General features: G+C 37.6%; 1 protein-coding gene and 1 long non-coding RNA gene across 3 annotated transcripts; one reads left to right on the plus strand and one right to left on the minus strand.

Annotated features, from left to right (window-relative positions):
- Nucleotides 1-10563: 10563 nt before the first annotated feature.
- On the minus strand, nt 10564-24708 carry LOC123545183 (ribonuclease H2 subunit C-like). Of its 2 annotated transcripts, none has more exons than XM_045331519.2 (4): nt 24601-24708; nt 12853-12921; nt 12078-12241; nt 10564-11516 (listed from the first exon to the last, which is right to left on the minus strand). In XM_045331519.2, the coding sequence occupies exons 1-4, from the start codon at nt 24638-24640 to the stop codon at nt 11448-11450; spliced, it is 342 nt and encodes a 113-aa protein (XP_045187454.2). In that variant the 5' UTR covers nt 24641-24708; the 3' UTR covers nt 10564-11447. The 2 variants fall into 2 exon arrangements, with proteins under 2 accessions (XP_045187454.2, XP_045187453.1); XM_045331518.2 differs by lacking the exon at nt 24601-24708 and adding an exon at nt 19172-19338.
- Nucleotides 19450-24794, plus strand: LOC123545184 (uncharacterized). The gene is made up of 3 exons (XR_008370103.1): nt 19450-19636; nt 22083-22284; nt 24659-24794. It is a non-coding gene; the product is annotated as an uncharacterized LOC123545184 (long non-coding RNA).
- Nucleotides 24795-26768: the final 1974 nt, after the last annotated feature.

The following is a 26768-nucleotide window of genomic DNA, read 5'->3' on the forward strand; positions in this document are numbered from 1 at the left end:
AAAAACATAGCACCAGTAAGACGTTGTTCAGAACAAATTTGAAAATGAAATCAATACATAATGAAACAAACTTCAACATATGTATACAAGTGGATTGTAGTAACTGTCAGCTATATTTCCTCAAACATCAAGTTGGAATTTCTGTCAAAAAACATAAGAATACATGGAATCAATACATGTTTTATAAATGGAGTGCCGATTTATGGAAGGGGTTATCAGCCTGTACATGCATTTGACATGTCATTTTAAATGCAACATGAAATTCTTAATATAATCCAAATTAAATTCTTATTGTGACATGAAATTCTTAATTACATTTTAACTTTAATTGACTTTCCCTTAGGGAGAAAAGGATAGCTATAATGGTGTGTTGTTTGGAAAACTAAAGTGTTTATTCTATGCGCTTCCAAGGGATCTTCTTACAGATTTTATTTTTATTAGTTCACCTGTCACATAGTGACAAGGTGAGCTTTTGTGATCACCCGTTGTCAGTCCGTCCGTCTGTGCATCAACAATTTCTTGTCTGCACGATAGTGATTTCATTATGCCCCCCTTCGAAGAAGGAGGGGTATATTGTTTTGCAGATGTCGGTCGGTCGGTCGGTCGGAATGTAGACCAATCCATTTCCGGATGATAACTCAAGAACGCTTGGGCCTAGGATCATGAAAGTTGATAGGGAGGTTGGTCATCACCAGCAGATGACCCCTATTGATTTTGAGGTCTGTATGTCAAAGGTCAAGGTCACAGTGACCCTGAATAGTAAAACGGTTTCTGGATGATTACTCAAGAACGCTTGGGCCTAGGATCATGAAAGTTGATAGGGAGGTTGGTCATCACCAGCAGATGACCCCTATTGATTTTGAGGTCAGTATGTTCAAGGTCAAGGTCACAGTGACCCTGAACAATTAAACGGTTTCCAGATGATAACTCAAGAACGCTTCAGCCTAGGGACACGAAAGTTGATAGGCAGGTTGGACATGACCAGCAGATGACCCCTATTGATTTTGAGGTCAGTATGTCAAAGGTCAAGGTCACAGTGAACAGGAACAGTTAAATGGTTTCCGAGCAATAACTCAAGAACGCTTGGGCCTAGTTTCAGGAAAATTGATAGTTAGGTTGGCCATGACCAGCAGATGACCCCTATTGATTTTGAGGTCATTAGGTCAAAGGTCAAGGTCACATTGGCCAGGAACAGTTAAACAGTTTCTGATCTTCTTGTCCAAAACCATAGGGCCTAGGGCTTTGATATTGGGTATGTAGCAAAATCTAGTGGTCCTCTACCAAGATTGTTCAGATTATTTCCCTGAGGTCAAATATGGCCCCATCCCGGGGGTCACATGGTTTATATAGACTTATATAGGAAAAAAATTTGAAAAACCTCTTGTCCAAAACCACAGGGCCTAGAGCTTTGATATTTTGTATATGACATCATCTAGTGGTCCTCTACTAAGATTGTTCAAATTTTTCCCCAAGGGTCAAATATGGCCCCGCCCTAGGGGTCACATGGTTTGCATAGACTTATATAGGGAAAAACTTTGAAAATCTTCTTGTCCAAACCACAAAGACTATGGCTTTGATATTTTGTAATGTAGCATCATCTAGTGGTTCTCTACCAAGGTTGTTCAAATTATCCCTCTAGGGTCAAATAGGCCCCGCCTCAGGGGTCACATGGTTCATATAGACTTATATAGGGAAAAACTTAGAATATTCATGTCCATAACTTACATCATTCAAATTTGGACCACATGTATAGTTTTGAGTGGCAAGATGAACCTTGACATGAGTTGACCTTGATCTTGACCTAGTGACCTACTTTCACGTTTCTTTAGCTACAGCCTTTGGACCACATGCATAGGTTTGTGTACTGAAACAAACTTTGACCTTGTTATTGACCTAGTGACCTACTTTCACATTTTTGAAGGTACAGACTTCAAATTTGGACCACATGCATAGTTTTTTGTTCCAAAATAAAATTTGACCTTGATTTTGACCTAGTGACCTACTTTCACATTTCTCAAGCTACAGCCTTCAGATTTGAACCACAAGCATAGTTTTGTATACTGAAATTAACTTTGATCTTGAGATTGACCTAGTGACCTACTTTCACATTTCTGAAGGTACAGGCTTCAAATTTGGATCACTTGCATAGTTTTGTGTTCCGAAATAAAATTTGACCTTGATTTTGACCTAGTGACCTACTTCCACATTTTTCAAGCTGCAGCCTTCAAATTTGAACCACATGCATAAGTGAGCATATAATTTGTTCCTTGTGCAATTACTAAATGCATCAAGGGGGGCATTTCGTGTTCGACGAGCTCTTGTTTATGATTTGATTTTAACCAAACTTGCATACAACTTGTATCACCATAAGATCTTGGTTCCTTTTTTGAACTGGCCAGATCCCTTTATGGGTTCCAGAGTTATGGCCCCTGAAAGGGCCAAAGTTAGCTATTTTGACCTTGTCTGCACAATAGCAGCTTTATTTATGATTTGATTTTTACCAAACTTGCACACAACTTGTATCACTATAAGATCTTGATTCTTTTCTTGAACTAGCCAGATTCCTTTATGGGTTCCAGAGTTATGGTCCCTGAAAGGGCCAGAATTGGCTATTTTGACCTTGTCTGCACAATAGCTGCTTCATTTATGATTTTATTTTAACCAGACTTGCACACAACTTGTATCACCATGAGATCTTGGTTCATTTCTTGAACTGGCCAGATTTCATTATGGGTTCCAGAGTGATGGCCCCTGAAAGGGCCAAAATTAGCTATTTTGACCTTGTCTGCACAATAGCAGCTTCAATTTTGATTTTATTTTAACCAAACTTGCACACAACTTGTATCACGACAAGATCTTGGTTCCTTTATTGAACTGGCCAGATCCTATAATGGGTTCCAGTATTATGGCCCCTGAAAGGTGGCAAAATTAGCTAATTTGACCTTGTCTGCACAATAGCAGCTTCATTTATGGTTTTATTTTAACCAAACTTGCACACAACTTGTATCACGACAAGATCTTGGTTCCTTTCTTGAACTGGCCAGATTCCATGATGGGTTCCAGAGTTAATGCCCCTGATATGACCAGAATTAGCTATTTTGACCTTGTCTGCACAATAGCAGCTTCATTTATGATTTGAATTTCTTCAAACTTGCACAAACACAAGATCTTGGTTCCTGTCTTGAACCAGCCAGCTCCCGTTACAGGTTCCAGAGTTATGGCCCCTGAAAGGGCCAGAATTAGCTATTTTGACATTGTCTGCACAATAGCAGCTTCATTTATGATTTGATTTTAACCAAACTTGTTTTACTTACTTTTCTAATATATTGTTGTAAAGGCTTGTACTCTGTATCTTCTGCATGCATATACCAATGCATGATTACCTCCCCTGATTTAATAAAAATGGATTTATCTCAGTAAGTATTGATAGGACTCATTTGAAATTTAACTATTGTCATTAGTTGGACGGAGACAATCAGGGTAGATAACTATGGACTGATTTTATGTCAAATTACCTCCCTTTGTTTCAAATTAAAATGTGTGTATCTCCGTAACGAAGATACTGATTTGAAGTGCCATTTATGCCATCAGATGGACTCGGACAATCAACTTTTGACTGAATTTGACAAATTACCTCCCTTTATTTTATGTAAATGAATATACCTCAGCAGCGTCTAATGAGATTGGTTTTAAATGTAATTTAAGTCTTCTGGGGTAAGGAATAGTCATGCTGGTACAAAAATGCAGCATTTGAGCCTAGGACCCTCAAACTTGGTATGGAGATTGGCCTTGGCTAGTATGTGACCCATAGGTCAAAAGGGACTGTTACAAGATTAATATTTATCCTGATAATTTAATGTGTATAGCTATGTGATCTATGTCAAAACTTGATCTTATCATTAAGAGCAATGGTACACAGGTGAGCGATAAAGGGCCATCATGGCCTTCTTGTTGGTTGTTGCCATGTATAAACAAACAAGGAATTCCCTTGTAACCTCATTTGACCTTGGCCTTTTTTTTGTTATTTAATTCATCAGCAGTTTCCTCCACAATAGTTATTTCTTTTAAGGTGTTTATGAATCCTGGTCTTGACTGCCAAAGCCATCCCTAACTTTAGACTTCTGTACCGTATAGTTGATAACTGCCATCCCTAACTTTAGACTTCTGTACCGTATGGTTGGTAACTGCCATCCCTAACTTTAGACTTCTGTACCGTATGGTTGGTAACTGCCATCCCTAACTTTAGACTTCTGTACCGCATGGTTGGTAACTGCCATCCCTAACTTTAGACTTCTGTACCAGATGGTTGGTAACTGCCATCCCTAACTTTAGACTTCTGTACCAGATGGTTGATAACGCCATCCCTAACTTTAGACTTCTGTACCGTATGGTTGATAACTGCCATCCCTAACTTTAGACTTCTGTACCGTATGGTTGATAACTGCCATCCCTAACTTTAGACTTCTGTACCGTATGGTTGATAACTGCCATCCCCAACTTTAGACTTCTGTACCGTATGGTTGATAACTGCCATCCCCAACTTTAGACTTCTGTACCGTATGGTTGATAACTGCCATCCCCAACTTTAGACTTCTGTACCGTATGGTTGATAACTGCCATCCCCAACTTTAGACTTCTGTACCGTATGGTGATAACTGCCATCCCCAACTTTAGACTTCTGTACCGAGGTTGATATCATCCACTTTATTCGTACCGTGGTTGATAACTGCCATCCCCAACTTTAGACTTCTGTACCGTATGGTTGATAACTGCCATCCCCAACTTTAGACTTCTGTACCGTATGGTTGATAACTGCCATCCCCAACTTCAGACTTCTGTACCGTATGGTTGATAACTGCCATCCCCAACTTCAGACTTCTGTACCGTATGGTTGATAAGTGCCATCCCCAACTTTAGACTTCTGTACCGTATGGTTGATAAGTGCCATCCCCAACTTTAGACTTCTGTACCGTATGGTTGATAACTGCCATCCCCAACTTTAGACTTCTGTACCGTATGGTTGATAACCAACTTTAGACTTCTGTACCGTATGGATGATAACTGCCATCCCCAACTTTAGACTTCTGTACCGTATGGTTGATAAGTGCCATCCCCAACTTTAGACTTCTGTACCGTATGGTTGATAAGTGCCATCCCTTACTTTAGACTTCTGTACCGTATGGTTGATAACTGTTTTATTCCTGTGACTGGCATAATTCATGCATATTTTTAAATGTTGACAGCATTGCTAGTATTACCTTAATGCTATCACTGTTAGCACCATTGAGTACAATTTGGAGCATGTTTACACTTTAATTGATTTTGAGTTGAAAGTTTTGTACATTAATGCAAGGATGTTATTTAGAATGTCCGGTCACATTAAGAATGTAATATGGTATGCAGTGGAACATAAAAATTTAGAATAGATAATGTAGTTGCGATGTGGGTTCGAGCCTCGCTGGGGACGTTGAATTGAAGACGTCATGTGAGGAAGTCATCTGCCTGGCTTATGGAAGGTAGGTCGTTCTACCCAAGTATCGATGCACTTTGGGTCTTCCCCCAACATGATCTAAAGCTGGAAAGTTATAAGCCATATGAACTATAATAGTGAAGATGTAATGTTAAACCCAACGAAATATCATATCACTTGCCCCTCATCATTGTGGATTAGAAAACCTCCCTTGGTATGTAAAATTCTTCATGTAAGAAACATAAAACTGGCTTATGAAATCAGTGGTTCCACCCAGATGCCCATTTCTGTCTGAAACTGTCAGCAACATTACGACTGGACTGAAATTTTAACTAGAGGTTCCGAACGTTTACAATCCATCCCATAACAGTAAATAGTTGTAGAAAGTTGTCTGAAAATTCTTCCAAGGTAAACATACAGAGCGAATAAATATTCTCTATTTGACTTTGGGTTTCATCGTGCTACTTTGACCTTGAACCAACATTACCTTAACTTACATTCTGTATGTTGATCTGTTATGGTTAACAGTAGTATCAAGTTATTTAATTATCCTTCCTATGAGGAAAGACAAAATATTTGACCTTTGGTCCTACAATGCAACCCCAACTGAAGCAACAAGAACGAAAATTTCATTCTGCTCTTCCTTCCATTTGAACAAAGATACAGTGGAGACACAAATTACCTACAAATTAAGCTTGACCTTGAACAGACATGACCAAGTTACCTTCTGCAGATTGTCGCACTATCGTTTACATGTGGCAAGTTATTTGAAAATCTTTTCTTGGGTTTTAAGAAAATTGAGTGGACAAACTTTGTCACTGACAGACAGACAAACAAAATCATTAGTAAAGGGCAATTTCAGAGTATTTCAAAAAAGAGGGGATTAGCAATTAAAAATTGACCTGGTCTGCCCTCTTTTAAATATTTAGCATTCAAATATTAGGGGAAATATTTGAAATATATAGAAAGTGTACAGACATATATGACATTGTTAAAAATTCAGCAGTTACTTTGGCAGTCAGAGCTTTACTATGGACAACTTAACTTTTGATGTCTTTCAGTCATCATTACCGGGTAAGTACTTTTACTCCAAGCATCACTATAAAGTATTGTAATCTCCAATCTGTTTAAAGATCATTTTAATCCCGGTCCAAATGAATGAGCATGAAGTTGCTGTGTTTGATAAAATCCATATACAGTCAAACTTCGTTCTCTCAAACACGGATAATTCAAACGCCACCCTTTACTCACTGTCAGATCCCGGCAAAATCCGGGGCCTGTATAATGTACATTGTTCAATGACTTGAACCACCGATAACTTGAACAAATTTTGCCAGTCCCAACGAGTTTGGGTTAAAGAGAATTCCTAGTTTTTTTCCTTTCTTAGAATTTTTTTTAATTCACATATATGATAGGAAAATTTGTGCTGAAAACAATGAACAAATAAAAACAATAGGTCACCAGGCTTGTTTTTGTGAAAAATTGTTTTGAACACACCCACTGTTGCTGAAACTGCTAGCGATTTTTCAACATTTTCATAATTTTCTGCTTTTTTATAAATACCAACCAAAATATACATCAAGACAGCACAATAAGGTTTTTTTTCTTTTTACAGATTTTATCATATACTTATTTGATATCATAGTCATATTTGTAATACTCTATCCTTACAATAATGGGTACAAATGAAAAAAAAATTATGTTTCATATTTACTTTTGTGAACTTTTTTCAGTGAAAAATACCCATAGTGAAGAATATTTTTTTAAATTTTGAAAAAATTCTTTCATAGAATTTTTTCCCATTTTTCTTGTGTATAGATAATTGTATTGTGAGCATAAAAATGGCTAAAAATATATGGGTCACCAGGCTAAATTTTATGTTAAGACCGCTAGAATACAACACCTGTTCGGATGGAAAATGGTGCGAACCTGGCCAAATTGATTACATGTATGTCTGCTAGAAGTTAAAAAAAAGTTTTAAAAATTCTTAATTCTTTCTATAATTGAATACTAAATGATCTGAAAGGTGATATTGTCTTATCAGTACTAAGTCAATTATCTTACATTATCATGGGTGAAAGTATGGAATATTGAAAATCCTGAAAAATTTGCCGGGGGCTTGGGGGCCGCTAGGGCCCCCGGTGGGTCCAGGGCAAAGCCCTGGTAGGGGGGCCAGGGGGGCAAAGCCCCCCGGAAGCTTCTGAGAATTAGTGATTTTGAACACTTAGAACAGCCCTATTCTACCCTTATATGTGTGCCAAAAATTTACTTATTATATTGCACAAAATGCATGATTTTCAGTTAACAGTAACTTTTCTAAGTCAAGGACTTGTTTCAACAATATACCCTCAACATATTTTTGTAAGATTCAGACTGAAACTACCTGAAAATTCTAGCAACATTTTTGTTTTTTCATGCCACCATATTTTAATGTTTTGGCACAACATTCACAAAATGCAGACCCTGCAATATCCGGTTTTCGTAGCCAAAGACCCCATCGATCACCATCAGTGTCACATTCAGATAGCCAAGCCCATCTCCATTTGTTACCATGTTTGCTTTCTAAATCCTAAGTATTGTACGCTGGCGGTAAAAACATTATTTTTGACGCACTAACCCGTGCAGCCCTAATTACGGCGTGTTAATCCCCGAAAGAAATCTTGATCTTCCTCCAGTTCCTCGTGGAAAGATTGATACTTTGGAGATAAAAAGCGTGCAAACCGTAGAAATCAAGACATGCGTGTGAAAGTCCGTACAAACTTTGACGCGGCAACTTTTAGGCGCACGTGAAAGTCATGAAAAACGTGAGTGAATAGTTATATAAACGGTCGTCTAAAATGATGTTTTAAAACAAACAGTTGAAGTAAATTTCGGTACGTAACGGGATCGAGTAATCATCACTGCAATATTTTTTATAAAAGTGACTTTTCCGTGGTTGACGCTTGTTTTATAATTGGAACTCTTTACAAGGTGTGTATAATAAAATCCAGACATCACGAAAGTTGCCAAAAATGGCTATCTGATCTAGATTGCTTTGGATTCGAAAATCCCGAAAAATAATTATCAACCCACCCCTGTTCAAAGCGGAAAAAATAACAATTATCGGTAAATATTCTGTTGATAAAATAAGTACTGGCCTTGTTTTCGTCATCAGTTAAAACCCCCTTAAAGAGCTAAAAGAAGTGTGTCGGTATCATGGCATCTGAAGTGGAGATCAAAGTTGTCGTGGCATTACGTCATGTTTTCGCGCCATGTGACACATCACTGTCTGATCGTACCGCCTCGGTTCTTTAAAACAGTAAAAAAAGTATCTTCTTTAATTTTTTTAAAAGCGAATGTGCAATATCCCGTATAAACTGACAGGTAAATGTGTCAAACGATAAGTGACCTATTTGCCCTAAATTTTTTTACATTATTGTTTGAGAAGAATATCTCACATAGTGTCGTGTCAAAAATACATCTACAAATATTCATTTACTTATCAAACTTATTTAAAACCACAGCGACATCATACTGCTTTATTTTAAAACCATATTTCTATTTACGTTCACGAGGTCACGTAACCTATTCTGCCGCATTACACAGAAATCTGTTTGCCAAAAATTGTTTTACTCATGTATTGAAATAGCTGCCGCTTTTTTATTATTTAAGATTTTTTAATTCTGTTTTTTGTACTTTCTTGTCAAAAGTCTGAATTTTATGACCATAGAATGTAGTATTTATTTACTTTTAGAAATAAATAAATATTTAAGATCGCGCTGTTTGAAATTTTACTAATAAATGTATGAAAATTCGATCGTTTTTATAGACTTTTGCCTACATTTCAATCGATATCTTATTAAAATCGTTATAGAATTCAAACTGTATTACTTCTCAAGCGGTGTTGAAAATTTGAAGCGATTATATTAAAAAATGAATGCACTAAGCGCGTTTTTTGTGTACGTGTCGATAAACAAAAGTAACGGCGATCTAGCCTAAATTAGATATTATTATTACGATAGGTCGCACGTGTTCGTGGAATGGATAATTACTGGTATGACGTTTTGATATCTTTACGATTCGCGGGTAAATTCCAGTCAATCCAGGTTATTTTTAGGGATGTAATTTCTGCATTTGGTAAAGTTACGAGGTAAAATCCACGCGTCCGATCGGATGAGCGTACAGAGAGGTCCACTCGTCCCTATCCCGACTTTAACCCACCAATGCTCGTATAAGACATAACTCGCAATATACGAGGCGGCTACATGTGCATGCAAGAAATCGAGAAATGCATGCTGCAGACAAAAGTCCGTGCAAATTCTGACGCGCGGGAACTTTTCGGCGCATGTAAAATTTATGAAAAACGTAACAGTTGTTTTCATTGAAGTACAGCGCCTATGCGGGCCAATCAAAATTGTCGTTACATATTGACGATATGCGAGATGCGCTGCAAACGGCAAATATGATAAACAGAGTCGATTGTGTTTGTCGCCGATCGACTGATTTTTCAAGCTTTGTTGATTGATGACACAATACCAACACCCCCCCCCCCCCCCCCCCAACACCGAATTTCGACCCGGATTTAGACGATTTGGAAAAACGATCCCGGCCGAGATGGAAAATCCGGAACTTCCGGAGTATTCCGGAAAACTTTCACCCATGCATTATATGAACAACACTGTCTTTGTACCAAAATGCGATTTGAAAACACAACCACAAAAATAGCAAGATACCTGTCAGGCATGATACTTGTCAATACAACATAAACCAGTATCAACATTTGATTACTGATAAAACTTATCAAAAATGTTATTTCATTTAAGATTCCTCATATTTAAGACTGTCTGTAACATGTTTCAACAAATGTTGACTTCAGTTCAGTTTTCCATAGAAAGTGTCGGCTGCGCAGAAAGATGCGCATAAAAAACTATCGGAATTCCCTTTAAAGAAGTCCAACTGTAGTAGAATTTCTCAACCACTGGCAGCCTGTCCTAGGGGTAATGCGTATGAAGTTTCCCGGGAATCCCTTTTAAAGATTTTGCTCTCCAAACTTACAGGTACCAATAATGCTAGTGTACACATTTTGTTATAGTTCAATAATAATAAAGGCAAGATGATGTAACATTTTTTTATGTAATAAAAAAGATTTGGTAGCTCAAAGTAAAAGTAATGCAGACATAATTCCTTATAACAGTAACAATCAAAACATTAATTATATATTTATGGCTAGTTTCCTGCTTAATAAAGAACACAAAAGGTAATTAACGGTCAAACTATACATGTGTCTATAGGACACTGGTGCCCCCACTCCTGTCACTGTATGCGTATTTCTGACTAAGGCAAGGGACATAACTCTGGCTGGCAGAGTAAAATCCCAGTTAAAACACCAGATGCACTACTGCATATGCTGAAAAACAATCCCGAGGTTTGATGACTCTTAAGCTAAAAACTTTCTGAGATATGCACAACACAAATACAGACTGGCAAAGGCAAATCTGAGTACCCACCGCCCCACCCACTTTTGGGGACATAAAAATAGCTGTTTCTTCTCCAAACAATAATAATTTGATAATTCCTAGAGGTTTTAATATAAAACATCAGCTGTATTTCTTAAGTGTTAAAACATGTATTAATGTACTTTCTAAGTAATTCATCTGTACAATTCTAGCAGACATATATCCAACACTAATGGTAAACTGTAAAGAAAATTGCTGTGTATAATCTGATTCTCTGTCTAACTAAATTAAAACTCAGAAACATTATTTTAGATCGATGTCCATTAAAACCTTGAACATTCAATGGTTTTTATTCTATATTACAGCATCTAGCTTGTGGTAGGTTCTCAACAGCTGCTCTTTCAATACTGCTTAGCAATTTAAGGGGGACTAAGATCACACTGATCCATTTTTATAGATGTGCCTCTGCAGGACACTGTTTACACCGTATAGTTCTTGTACTCCTGCTTCAGTAACATAATAGATATGGCTATTTAGACCGTTTACATCGACACCTCTGACTTCAGTGATCCTTGACTGTCTGTTATACTGGCATCTACAGGGGAATGTAACTGAAATGTAAAACATATTGGGATAAAACTTATGTGGCAAATTTTTTCATTAAGTTTAAAGCAAATCCATCAAGTAGTGACACAGATAAAGTGCGTCAAAACTTTAACAAAGGTGCTGATGCGGAAGGACACTGAAGCTGAGGTCATAGGATACATGTAGCTCTCAAAATACTAAATGTATAGTGGAGCTTAAAACTGAACAGTGGACAAGTCAAACTTTGCAGTATGCCAAATCTCGAATCTATATGGTTTTCTTTTCTTAGCACATCATTGGAGACCAAATGCTTAACCCTATCAACACGTTTCGTAGAAACTAAAGTAAACCAAAATGTTTTAAAATGCTTTACCTCCATCAAATATGTTATATCTATATTTTTCTTACAACTTCCTTTTAAAATAAATACATAGAGTGAAGAATATGAGCAATAATTTATATACAACAGAACTTTCTATGTAGTGATGAAAATTGATTTAACAGTTCTCATCATGCAGTCATAATACATGACCAGAGCTATTTCGATAAAGCTCTGTTCAATGAAATAAAGTTGAAACCTATCTTACAGCTTTTGCAATGTCGATCCATGTCAAGGCTTGGTGAAGTTTATCTCCATGACTTGGCTCCCTGTCCAGGTTCCAGTAGTGAAAAGAATCAAAACTGTGAGTGGCCGTCAGTTCCCTGTCCTCTTCCTCTGTAACTGGCTTTTTGGTCTCATTGAATACAACACCTGATTTCAGAATGATGTCAGAATAGATAGTGATTGAAAAAATCAGGATTAATTTGTGTATGAAATCTTTTTTTCAAATTGTCATGCCAATCATTCACTAATATCTAAGCAGGACTTTGAGATGCTACAATTTAGAATTATGCCTCCTCCTTGAAAGTGATCTTGAACATTTCAACATATTTTTGAAGAAACTTATGAATGTATGTCGAAATACTGAATAACAGACCAAAATCTAAAATCATGACAATATCATGATGAGTTATTCCTGCAAGTATACAGACAATTATAATCATGAAGAATTTCACATTAAACCTACAGTGGTGAAGAGTCAAGACTTAAAAGTCATACAAAAGCAATCCCTAGAGTACTATACCTGTGTATCCTGTACTATACCTGTGTATCCTGTACTATTCTAGTCTGTGTTCAGACCTAATGTTTTGTTCATAGGAGAGAACTCTTGAGACTATTCAAATTTTGTATAATTATGTCCCTTTTCTTCTCAAAACATTAGATAATCAGAGCCAGGACTGATGAAGTCGGAATTATTTACAGATTTTTTTTCTAAAAAAAAAAAAAAGATTATCTAGTCGGTAGCCAGACTAGTACTATACCTGTGTATCCTGAGGGCAGATCAAACTTTGTTCCATGAAGAGGTCTTCCTCGTAAACTAGCAGTCACTTCTGGAAAACAAATAGCATACATGAGTTAATATAGGGTATGTGCAGTAGCTTAAGGCTTTTGTACCAAACTCAATGCGGTATTTGTTCCCTGCTGTTGTTTTTAAACAAGAAATCTGCCAAGCTGGACAATATACGCCCAAACTGTTATGTCAGAGAAGGATGGAAGCAAAATTTAAAGATTTTTTTTTTTTTGGAGTGAGGGGTGTGTTTGTGTGTGTGCATGTTAGTGGAGGGGGAGCAGGGGGGCATGTTGTGGTGTATGGAGGGCTGTAATGTAGATTGCTGCAGTTTGCATATAGTTTCATCACAACCTGCCTATATTCCAAGTTTCAAGTCAATACCTTTTATAGTATTTTTCAAGTTATGCTCTGGACACGAAATATGTAGGGCAGATCTGACCTTGCTGTAACCTTGACCTTTGACCTACCACCCTGGTTCATGCACTCTGCAAATCATCTTACCCAACCTAACTACATCCCAAGTTTGAAGTCAAATATCTTGAATGTTATTTAGTTATGACCTTTGACCTATCACCCTGGTTCATGCTCTCTGCATACCGTCTCATCAGCTCCTGCCGATATTCCAAGTTTTAATTTAATACCTTTAATATTTTTCAAGTTACCGGTATGCTCCAGACACGAAATATTACAGACAGATTTGACATTTGAGCTCTGTTTGTGACCTTGACCATTGACCTACAGATCTGGTTCATGCACTCTGCATATCATCTCATCACAAACGAACTACATCCTTGCATGGTTATTTAGTTATGCTCCAGACACAAAATATGATGGACAGTTTTGACCTTTTAGCTCAATTTATGACCTTGACCTTTGACCTATATAGCGGCAGTTTAAGCACTCTACACATCATCTCATCGCCATCTACCTATATGCCGAGTTAAAAGTCAATACCTAAATGGTTATTAAGTTATGATGGACAGACGGACCAACTGACAGATGCACAGACAATCAGATAATACATCCATGTTTTTTTTTCAAAACGGGCGTATAAAAATATCATTGCTGAAAACAGCTGAGCTTCTAGTCACTTCACTTTGAAAGGTATATGTGAAAGTGCGACCATTTTATTGAAAGATAGCCAAAATGTTTTAGCCATAATATGGTAGGTCTTGGATAGTTCGTCCTCTCAAGTAGGTGGCAACAAAATTTTAAATGTTAGGAAAACACTATGGCGGGAAACAATACAATGTGGGCCTATGACAATTAAGTTAGTTCCCTCCAACCTAAAGGCATGTTCTGGCTATCATAACTTAACTGACGCTATTTTTATATTCTTATGGTCGCGTCCATTAAGTTATAGCATAACCCCATTTGTTTACCCAACCAGGCTCAACATTCTTTATATTTAAAAAAAATTGACTCATGAATGTATGAATTTTAAAAAAAGTTTAAATTCACAAGCATTACCATATTAAAATAACGATTCTTTACTGCTAGACTTGTTTTCAAAATGAAGAGTACCTCAATCACGTGAAAACTGCAATGGTAGACAAAATATTGCAGGTCAGCTGGAAGCAACTCATAAGGCTTCTGATTGGTTGAAAAAGTATAGGGTATTTTGCAGTGTATATTTACCATGTAAAGTAATCTCCCATTGGTGTAAAATATGTTGGATATGTTTGAAAACTATCTTATTTCATAAATCTACCGGATTAGACACCGTGGGGACTATTTCTACAGAATGAAATTCATTGTCATCTTCTTATGACAGTCACACACTCACATTCATTCCATAGAGCTGGTACAGTGACACCTAAATTATTTCTATATCTTTTTATTCTCATTATCTCAGTCATTATTATATAAATATTTACTCAGTTCCTAAATGTTTATCAATTTGAGCAATATTTTGTTCATATAAAAAGAAAAAAATATCTCTTTAGGTCAGCTGGAAGTAATTAACTTACTAAGGCTTCTAATTGGTTGAAAAAGTATATGGTATTCCCCGGTGTATATTTACAATGTAAAGTCCCATGGTGTAAAATATGTTGGATGTGTTTGAAAACTACCTTATTTCATAAATTAAAACTAATCCACGATTACTGGCTAAAATTATATGGAATGGTGCATTTTGTGTGTACGGTGATATCTTTAGGACATGCATTTATTTTTTAGATTATCTCATGCGCACGACATCTTATCTCGTGTGCACGACATCTTATCTCGTGTGCTTGACATCTTATCTCGAACCCTCAACATCTTATCTTGTGCGCACAACATCTTTTCTCATGCACACAACATCTTATCTTGATCGCTTGACATTTTATCTTGTGTGTTCGAAATCTAACCTCGACCGCTCGCTTATCTTGTGCGTTCGACATCTAATCTCAAGAGCTCGACTTCTTATCTCATGCACACAACATTTTTTCTCTTGCACACAACATTTTATCTTGTGCGTTTGACATCTTATCTGAAGCGCTCAACTTCTTATCTCGTGCACACAACATTTTTCCTCCTAGGCACAACATCTTATCTTGTGCAGTCAACATCTCATCTCGTGCACACCACACCTTATCTCAAGCACTCGAAATCTTATCTCGTGCACACAACATCTTTTCTCTGAGTCTTGCACAAGACATCTTATCTCGAGGGCTCGTCGTCTTATCTTGTGCGCACAACAACTTTTTTCTTGCGCACAACATCTTATCTCAAGCGCTCGTCATCTTATCTCTTGCGCTCGACATCATCTCAAATGCTTGTCATCTTATTTTGTGCGCTCAACATCTTTTCTCCTGTGCTTGACTTCTTATCTCAAACACTTGTCATCTTTTCTCGTGTGCTCGACATCTTATCTCTTGCGCTTGTCATCTTGTCTCTTGAGCATGACATCTTATCTTGTGCGCATGACATCTTATCTCATGTGTACATCTTTTCTTGTGTGCTCGACAACTTATCTCTTGCGCTTGTCATCTTACCTCATGCGCACAACAACTTTTCTCTTGTGCTCGACATATCTCAAATGCTTGTCATCTTATCTTGTGCCCTCGACATCTTATCTCAAATGCTTGTCATCTTATCTTGTGCACACAACATCTTTTCTCTTGCGCATGACATCTTACCTCTTGCGCACAACATTTTATCTCGTGCAAACAACATCTTATCTCGTGTGCTCGATATTTTATCTCTTGCGCACGACACCTCGTGTGCTTGACATCTTATCTTGCGCATCACATCTTATCTCGAGCACACAACATCTTATCTCTTGCACATGACATCTTATCTCGTGCGCTCGACATCTTATCTCCTGCGCACGACATCTTATCTGGAGCACAAAACATCTTATCTCTTGCACATGACATCTTATCTCGAGCGCACAACATCTTATCTCTTGTGCATGACATCTTATTTCGTGCGCTCGACATCTTATCTCTTGCACGTGTCATCTTATTTCATTCCCTCGACATCTTATCTCTTGTACGTGTCATCTTGTCTTTTGCATATGACCGTGTGCTCGATATCTTATCTCTTGCGCACAACATCTTATCTCGTACACATGACATCTTATCTCGTGCGATCGACATCTTATCTCTTGCACACGACATCTTATCTCGAGCGCACAACATCTTATCTTTTGCACATGACATCTTATCTCGTGCTCACGACATCTTATCTCGAGCGCTTGACAGACATCTTATCTCTTGCGCATGACATCTTATTTCGTGCGCTCAAAATCTTTTCTCTTGTGCTTGACATCTTATCTCAAACGCTTGTCATCTTTTCTTGTGCGCTCGACATCTTATCTCTTGCGCGTGTCATCTTGTCTCTTGAGCATGACATCTTATCTCGTGCACATGACATCTTATCTCATACGCACAACATCTTTTCTTGTGTGCTTGACATCTTATCTCTTGCGTATGACATCTTATTTCGTGCGCTCAACATCTTTTCCCTTTTGCTTGACATCTTATCTCAAACGCTTGTCATCTTTTCTTGTGCGCTCGACATCTTATCTCTTGCGCGTGTCATCTTGTCTCTTGAGCATGACATCTTATCTCGTGCACATGACATCTTATCTCATACGCACAACATCTTTTCTTGTGTGCTTGACATCTTATCTCTTGCGCATGACATCTTATTTCGTGTGCTCAACATCTTTTATCTTGTGCTTGACATCTTATCTCAAATGCTTGTAATCTTTTCTCATGCGCTCGACATCTTATCTCTTGCGCGTGTCATCTTGTCTCTTGAGCATGACATCTCGTGCAAATGACATCTTATCTCATGCGCACAACATCTTTTCTTGTGTGCTCGACATCTTATCTCTTGCGTCTGTCATCTTTTCTCTTGTGCTTGACATCTTATCTCAAATGCGTGTCATCTTGTCTCTTAAGCATGACATCTTATCTCGTGCACACAACATCTTATCTCATGCGCACAACATCTTTTCTTGTGTGCTCGACATCTTATCTCTTGCGCTTGTCATCTTATCTCGTGTGCACGACATCTTATCTTGAGCGCACGACATCTTTTCTTGTGTGCTCGACATCTTATCTCTTGCGCTTGTCATCTTATCTCTTGTGCAAGACATCTTATCTTGAGCGCAGGACATCTTATCTCTTGCGCATGACATCTTATTTCGTGCCCTCAACATCTTTTCTCATGTGCTTTGACACCTTATCTCAAATGCTTGTTATCTTTTCTCGTGCGCTCGACATCTTATCTGAAACACTTGTCATCTTATCTTGTGTGCTCGACATCTTATCTCTGCACACAACATCTTATCTCTTGCAAATGACATCTTATCTTGTGCACTGGACATCTTATCTCGTGCGCTCGACATCTTATCTCATGCGCTCGACATCTTATCTTGTGCACACACAATCTTTTTCGCTCTCACGACATTGCACGAGCGATAGAGATAAAATGTTGTGCGCTCGTGATAAGATGTCGTGCACACGAGATAAGATGTCGCGCGATCAAGATAAGATGCCGTGGGCACGAGATAAAATGTTGAGCGATCAAGATAAGATGTTGTGCGAACGAGATAAGATGTCGAGCGCAAGAATAAGATGTCGTGCGCACAATACAAGATGTCATGGGCTCTAGATAAGATGTTGTGCGCACGAGATAATATGTCGTGTGCACAAGATAATTTAATCTAAAAAATAAATGCATGTCCTAAAGATACCACCCTATGTGTGAGAAATATGCATGTTTTATCAGTAGAGCATTTTCATGAAAAATATTTAAAACAAGAGCTGTCTCCATAGGATGACACATGCCCCCGATGGCACTTTGAATGAATAGTTATGGCCAATGTTAGAGTTTAGGACCTTTGACCTACGGACCTGGGTCTTGCGCGCAACACGTCGTCTTACTGTGGTACACATCCATGCCCAATATTTTTAAAATCCAAGCATGAATGACAAAGATATGGACCGGACACGCCCATCAATGCACTATGTTGAAATATGACCTTTAACGTCTAAGTGTGACCTTGACCTTTGAGCTACGGACCTGGGTCTTGCGCACGACACGTCGTCTTACTGTGGTACACATTTATGCCAAGTTATTTGAAAATCCATCCATGGATGACAATGATATGGACCGGACACGAATGCACTATCATGAAAAATGACCTTTAACGTCTAAGTGTGACCTTGACCTTTGAGCTACGGACCTGGGTCTTGCACGCGACACGTCGTCTTACTGTGGTACACATTCATGCCAAGTTATTTGAAAATCCATCCATGGATGACAAAGATATGGACCGGACACGCCCAACTATCATGAAAAATGACCTTTAACGTCTAAGTGTGACCTTGACCTTTGAGCTACGGACCTGGGTCTTTCGCGCGACACGTCGTCTTACTGTGGTACACATTCATGCCAAGTTATTTGAAAATCCATCCATCGATGACAAAGATATGGACCGGACACGAAAATTGCGGACAGACTGACAGACCGACAGACTGACAGACGGTTCAAAAACTATATGCCTCCCTTCGGGGGCATAAAAATCACTGCCAGACTATGGGTAACCGAGTTCAAAGAGAAGAAAGTGCCCAAAAGTGACTGACAACATGTACATTTCTTGCAGTTTTTCGATAGTTCTTGAATAGTTTTTTCATCCCGAGTAGGAGGCATCATAAGTTTAAATGTTAGGAAAGGCCCATGACCGGAAACATTACAATATGGGCCTATGAAAATTGAATTAGTTTCATACTTAGGCCGCTCGGGTATCGCGAAAACTGACTACAATTCTAATAAAGACCATTTAGTCTTACTGTTGTCGGATTCTCTACGAATATTTGACTCAAAATATGACTTCACGTTTGCTGATCCGTTGTGTTGTATTTCAGCTGGCATAAAATGCAACTGTGAAGATATTTCATTCGTTAAACTTTGAAATCTCAGTAAAGTTGTCATTTTGCGGCAGCAAGCGTTTAGCGAATACATATATAAAATGTTATATTGAATTTGATTGGTCGTAGGTAGAAACAGTAGCCAATCACTGACTATTTAATAATTCGGGTGCGAAAACACGTGGGTTCAATGTCAATGTCAACAACTATCTGTCAAAATGAGAAGATACCGGTATGGTGATCCAAAATCAACAAAAGCCAGAACTCGAGTGATAGGCCAGGTTCTTAAATTCTTTATTGGATGGAATATAATGGGTTATTGTATTTGGAGATATCTTAAATCTGCTGCAAGTAAACAAGATCCAAGGTTTGATCAGAAATCATCAGGTTAGTGTAAAGTGATGATGAATGTGTTAGGGTTTAATGTCATGTTGTGACTCGAGTCTAGTTAGGGCCAGAGCATTAGTCCAAATAATAGGACGTTTCGGGACAGCGTGATAACTTTTGACTGTTGCTGTCCTAGAGGGATGACAACTATAAAATTTCATATTATAAAATATATAGGCAGTGGCTAGGATTATGGTACCATAATTCTAGTCTTCGATTCTAGGATTATGGAAGTTTCGTATTCCTAGACAACCCTATGAGGATAGGCTAGGGTTACGGAAGTATTTATAAGCCATCAAATACATTGTATATGTTGATGCATGCTTTTAAAAATGGTGTTGTAGACACGTATTTTACTGCATGGCCTGTTGCAGATTTCGTAGTATGGATCCGCCCTTTTGGTTTAGACAAATGTTATGCGGAATAATCATTGTCATCATACTTTGTATTATACGTGAGCGTCATTAATTCTATGTACAATTGTTTCAACTTTTGAAATACATAATTGTTGTATTTTTTTAGAGTCTGTTGTTATTTTTGTGTGTATCTTTTACTTTTTTTATTTCACTGTTCTCTTCTCTATTTTTTCTTTTCTCTTCCTTCTTTTTCTTTCTTTCTTTTCTTTCTTTTATTATTAGTTATTACTCTGTTTATACACCTATAGTGTCAGTGTTCCAAACAGTGGTCAATTAAATGTTGAAACATCTGTACATAGAATGACGCTCACGTATAACTATTTTACCAAGTAGGACGGCAATGATATTTCCCCGTAAGATTAGTCTAACCCAAAATGGTGGATCTATACTACGACATCTGCTACAGGCCTGTAAAATCGCTATTTTAGGTAAAATACTTAAGTTTACAACACCATTTATGCATGTATCAACATATTCTATTTGATGCCTTATAAATACTTCCGTAACCCTAGCCTATCCTCATAGGTTTGTCTAGGAATACGGAACTTCTGTAATCCTAGAATCGGAGGCTAGGATTACGGTACCGTAATCCTAGCCACTGCCTATAAAATAAGTCATCCCGATAACCTAAATGTGTAAGGCTAGGTAGAGCGCATCTGATTTTCAAGCAGGAGGTCATGGGTTCTAGGTGTGCACTTGAAAATTTTTATGTGTTTTGCCTAAAAATGCAAGTCATTTCACCTTCCTAGCTTGATCACAACTTACAAGGCATTTACAGGTTGACCTTACAGATTATTAGATTTTATCGCAAAGCATTTGATAATGTGATCCATGAGGAAGTCCTGTTTAAAATGCATAACTATGGTATACATGGTGAAACCCTCTTCTTTTTCTTCTTCCAGTATAAGGGTAGAGATCTTGATGGAACATCAAGTACCCTGCGATAAAACTGTACTGCCTAATAAAACAGCTGGCTATTTACAATTAAAATTATATAACCTAAAATGGATTAATAGCTTTCTGGACAACCGGCTTCAATTCGTAATCCTAAACAGTACAAGCTCAGAGCTAATACCTGTCTCTTCTGGAGTTCTGCAGCCCTGGTAAAAATGACTGCCCACAAATTTCCATTCTAAACTGTGTGTTTATTCGCAGATGACTGCAATATACATGTCACTTACCTCTGTCAGGTAGATATGGCTCAATTCACATAAACTATATGTCAGTATGGTTCTGATGTTACATTTTGTTACTAAGACACAGAACATTTGTTACTGGTAACAAAAATACTAGGGTATGTAGCAACCACCAAATTTAGGCCATATATGCTGTCAGGCAATCAAATACCCTCCAAAACAATCAGTAAAACACTAGAAAAGTGTGAGTTTGACTGGAATATGGAATTTAATCCCTCCATATCACAAGAAGGAATCATTCCTATTCCCTCACAATACTATCTGCATATATACACTACTATAGAATCTGTCACCTCAGCAAAATACCTTTGTGCGGATACCTCAAACAATCTCTCATGGGACACCCTGGCCCCACATAAATAGATCAACCTAAAAGGCAAATCCAGCCCTAGGATTCCTTTGCAGGAATATAAAAGTTAACTCCAAACCCCTTAAGTCCATGGCATATCAGACCCTTGTCAGACCACAGCTGGAATATATCTCCAAACACACAAACCCAAATGGACCAAATAGAAGTGGTCCAAAACTTGCACCGAATGTTTACCTTGATGATCTGTAGGCCAAGTTAGAAACTGGGTCATGTGGGGTCACCAGGTCAAATCAAAGGAAAAGCTTGTTAACACCCTAGAGGCCATATTTATGTCCCTATCTTCATGAAACTTGGTCAGAAAGTTTATCTTGATGATTCCTATGCCAAATTCAATTAGTCCCCCACGAATATTAAAGATTTCACAGTCTCTCAGCTTTGACAAAGTGTTGATTATAAAAATTAAAAGAAAGTATGATAAATGACCAGATATATATGTATAAAAAGACATATTTTATTTATTTCAGCTGAGCAGGTTTTACAAATGATAGGATATAAGGAAAATGCTAAGCAGCCAACAAAATATCGTCTGAAGATCGGAAGTGGCGGTTTTAGTTTACGAAAGGAGGATGAGGATACTTCAGCTGACAGCTGTGACAAAAAAACTGAAGACACAAATTCTGAAGGAAGTCCAAAAAATTAAGTGTTCGAAAGAGAGATGAGAAATAGGTAATAAATCCTCATGTTCAGGTAGCTATTTGTCCCCCCGCCCCCCTCCAACCCAATATTTTTTAAGGATGGGTGTGGCATTTAGATTTGCCATTGTCCATTTTCATGTCTGTCCATTTGTCTGTTCAAATTTGTGTTGTGCAAATCTCAGAAAGTATTTGACAAAGAGTCATCAAACGTAACAGGATTATTATTCAGCATGTGTAGTTGTACACCTGGGGTTCGGTTTGGATTTTCACTCAGCTTGACCAGAGTTATGGCCCTTAACTTTGTCAATAATATGCTGAAGTTGTCTTGTGAAAAGTTTCTGTCAAAAAATATTGGACCTATAGAGTCATTAAAGCTTATAAAATTATTATCTAGCATGCTTAGGAAGTTTTACACCAGGGGTTTTGTTTGGGATTTAACTTGGCAAAACTAGAGTTATGGCCATTGCTTTAGTCAAATACATGCATAAATGGCATAAAAGTTTGTATTGTGTATTGCATTATATTATGTTCCAAAATGTATTTGACCAAGAGTCATTAACCTTATAGTAATGTTATTCAGCATTAGAAAGTGTGCACCTGTGGTTTTATTTGGGATTTTACTCAAGCCAAAAATATATGCAGAAAAGAATATGAAAGTCTTTTTCATACCTCCCTCAAAAATTATTTTACTTAGTCATGAAACAAAACAAGATGGCCATGAAGGCCCTGTATCGCTCACCTGACCTACTGACCTAAAGATCATCAAGATCAACATTCTGACCAAGTTTCATTAAGATATGGTTATAAATGTAGCCTCTAAAGTGTTAACTAGCTTTTCCTTTGATTTGACCTGGTGACCTAGTTTTTGACCCCACATGACCCAGATTCAAACCTGACCTAAAGATCATCAAGATTAACATCCTGATTAAGTTTCATGAAGATACCTCATAAATGTGGCCTCTAGAGTGTTAACAAGCTTTCCCTTTGATCTGACCTAGTGGCCTAGTTTTTGACCCCACCTGACCCAGATTTGAATTTGACCTATAGATCATCAAGATTAACATTCTGACCAAGTTTCATTAAGATATGATCATAAATGTGGCCACTACAGTGTTAACAAGCTTTTCCTTTGATTTGACCTGGTGACCTAGTTTTTGACCCTAGATGACCCAATATCGAACTCGTCCAAGATTTTATAGAGGGTAACATTCTGACCAAGTTTCATTAAGATTGGGCCAAAATTGTGACCTCTATTGTTAACAAGCTTTTCCTTTGATTTGACCTGGTGACCTAGTTTTTGAGCCCACCTGATCCAGATTTGAACTTGACCTATGGATCATCAAGATTAACATTCCTATCAAGTTTCATTAAGATACGGTCATAAATGTGGCCTCTAGAGTGTTTACTAGCTTTTCCTTTGATTTGACCTGGTGACCTAGTTTTTGACCCTACATGACCCAGAATCAAACTGGACTTTGAGATCATCAAGATTAACATTCTGACCAAGTTTCATGAAGATATAATCATAAATGTGACCTCTACAGTGTTAACAAGCTTTTCCTTTGATTTGACCTGGTGACCTAGTTTTTGATCCCAGATGACCCAATTCTGAATAAGTTTCATCAAGATTGTGCCAAAATTGTGACCTCTAGAATGTTAACAAGCTTTTCCTTTGATCTGGTCTGGTGACCTAGTTTTTGATCCCAGATGATCCAATATCGAACTCGTCCAAGATTTTATTGAGGGTAACGTTCAGACCAAGTTTCATTAAGATTTGGCCAAAATTGTGACCTCTAGAATGTTAACAAGCTTTTCCTTTGATTTGACCTGGTGACCTAGTTTTTGACCCCAGATGACCCAATATTGAACTCGTCCAAGATTTTATTGAGGGTAACATTCTGACCAAGTTTCATTAAGATAAGGTCAAAATTGTGACCTCTAGAATGTTAACAGTCAAATTGTTGACAACGACGGCCGGACGGACGACGACGGACACAGGGTGATCACAAAAGCTCAGAAGTGCTCAGGTGAGCTAAAAACATAAGAGGATTGTTATATAGCATGTAAAGACGGTTCAGGTGAAAAATACACAAAGTGATTGAAAGGTGGGGGGAGGGGTATTTCACTATTTCATTCTGCAAGTTATAGCCCTTGACTTAGTAAAAATATGCATTAAGGGCCCAAAAGTTTGTGTCCCACATATCTTAAAAAGTATTTGACCTAAGAGTCATGAAACTTGATAGGAATGTTGTTCAGCATATGTGAAGCTGTGCAGCCACTCTTCTCCCTCCCCCTAAAAAAATAAATAAATAAAAAAGATTTTTTTTACTCTGTTTCTTTTTCTTACCTTGTGTTTCTTGATTTGTAATATCCACTCCCAACCGCATTCTGTTTGTCTTTTTCAGTGTGTCACAGCCATTTGTGTACAACTGGACTCTAAAGATTTTGAACAAGAGCGGAATGTCGAAACTGAAAGATCAGCAAGTCTTATAGAAAGATGTGGAAAGATGTGGCTTCAGAAGTCTGTGATTTATACCACATAAAAAAGTGTTTTGCAAATGGATGACAGATATACATGTGACTGTATACATGATAAAATGATGTACTAATGGTTATTAACCAAATGAAAAATATTCAGCTTCCTTATTTCAGTAGAAGCTAGAGTGACATGATAGCATGCCTTCTGAAAATAGAGGCTGGAAAGAGTTAAATAGAATATCATGACACATTGATAAAAATTTGACCTTGTGATCAATTCATCAGATAGTTGCTGAATAGTCAACTAAGTGAATGACTTGCACATTTTGAAGTCACATGACATAGTGTTCTGACAGCAGATCTAGTGCTCAGGCAGCTGACAGTGTTCTGAAAGCAAGTCTAGTGACCAGGCAGCTGGAATAGTATTCTGACAGCAAATCTAGGCAACTAACATAGTGTTCTGACAGCAGATCAAGTGCCCAGGCAGCTGATAGTGTTCCGAAAGCAAATCTAGTGCCCAGTCAGCTGACAGTGTTCTGAAAGCAAATCTAGTGCTCATGCAGCTGACAGTGTTCTGAAAGCAAATCTAGTGCCACGTCAGCTGACAGTGTTCTGAAAGCAAATCTAGTGCCCAGTCAGCTGACAATGTTCTGAAAGCAAATCTAGTGCCCAGTCAGCTGACAGTGTTCTGAAAGAAAATCTAGTGCCCAGTCAGCTGACAGTGTTCTGAAAGCAAATCTAGTGCTCATGCATCTGAAATAGAGTTCTGACAGCAAGTCTTAAGTGCCCAGGAAGCTGATATAGTGTTCTAACAGCAAATATAGTGCTCAGGCAGCTGACATTTTGTTTGTACACATGCAACTGACAGTGTTCTGACAGCAAATCTAGTGCCAAGCAGTTGATATCTTGTTCTGACAAAGGCAGCTGACATTGTGTTCCGACAGCAAACTGTGTAGATTGCTAGCATGCTGCTTAGACTGCTAATGTTGCTAAGAAGTTTAACAATTACATTCCTACTGTTTAATCCACCTTTTCTGTAAAAAGGTTTTACCTGATGAAATAATATAATTAATTTTGTACGTCAGTTTAAAGAAATCCCAGGGTGGTAGGTAGAATCAGTTTAACTTTTCAAAATAAAAGTAGTTTTAAGCTCTACTTTTTGAAGAAAAAAATAGAGCTATTGCACTCTCCGTGGCGTCAGCGTCGCTGTCGTTTAAAGTTTTTGATAAAGTCAAATATCTCTGTTACTGTCCAAGTTATTGACTTGAAACTTGAAATAGTTATTTACTATCAAAGTCTCTACACATGGAAAAACAATCCCCATAACTCTGATTTGAATTTTTACAGAGTTATGCCCCTTTTTAACTTAAAATTTTTTGGTAAAAGTTTTTGATAAAGTCCAGTATCTCTGTTACTATCAAAGCTTTTAACTTGAAACTTAAAATAGTTATTTACTGTCAAAGGCTACACCAGGAAAAACAATCCCCATAACTCTGAATTTTGACAGAGTTATGCCCCTTTTTAACTTTAAATTTTTTGGTTAAAATTTTTGATAAAGTCCAATATCTCTGTTACTGTCAAAGCTTTTGACTTGAAACTTAAAATAGTTATTTACTGTCAAAGGCTACACCAGGTGAAACAATACCCGTAAGTCTGATTTGAATTTTGACAGTGCTATGCCCCATTTTAACTTAGAATTTTTTGGTAAAAGTTTTTAATGGCAAAGCTCTAATTCAGAGTCAAGCACTGAGAAAAGTGGAGCGTTCTGTCTTACGTACAGCTCTTGTTAATTTTATCATCATTTTCCATTGTAATTGTCAGAGCTCAGTGAAATAACTGCTATATTTTACTGTATTGTTATCATCATCAGTTTAAATAGAATCAGATGTTATGATCATTAGATAAAAACAAAATGACAACAAATAAGTTGTTATAATATACTATTTGCTTCTGTTAAATATGTTGAAAAATATTTGTTAATGGACTTTTGCACATTTTTAGCTCGACTATTCGAAGAATAGTCTAGCTATTCTACTC

This window comes from Mercenaria mercenaria, chromosome 1 (genome assembly GCF_021730395.1).
Source record: "Mercenaria mercenaria strain notata chromosome 1, MADL_Memer_1, whole genome shotgun sequence".
Classification (NCBI taxonomy): Eukaryota; Metazoa; Mollusca; class Bivalvia; order Venerida; family Veneridae; genus Mercenaria; species Mercenaria mercenaria.

Coding starts and splice junctions, on each gene's coding strand:
- LOC123545183 (XM_045331518.2), bottom strand. CDS start 19,313: ATGACAACTTTACTGAGATTTCAAAGTTTAACGAATGAAATATCTTCA. Junction 12,242..12,852: donor TCTGCCCTCAGGATACACAG/GTATAGTACTAG, acceptor TTCTGAAATCAG/GTGTTGTATTCAATGAGACC. Junction 11,517..12,077: donor GGATCGACATTGCAAAAGCT/GTAAGATAGGTT, acceptor TTTACATTTCAG/TTACATTCCCCTGTAGATGC.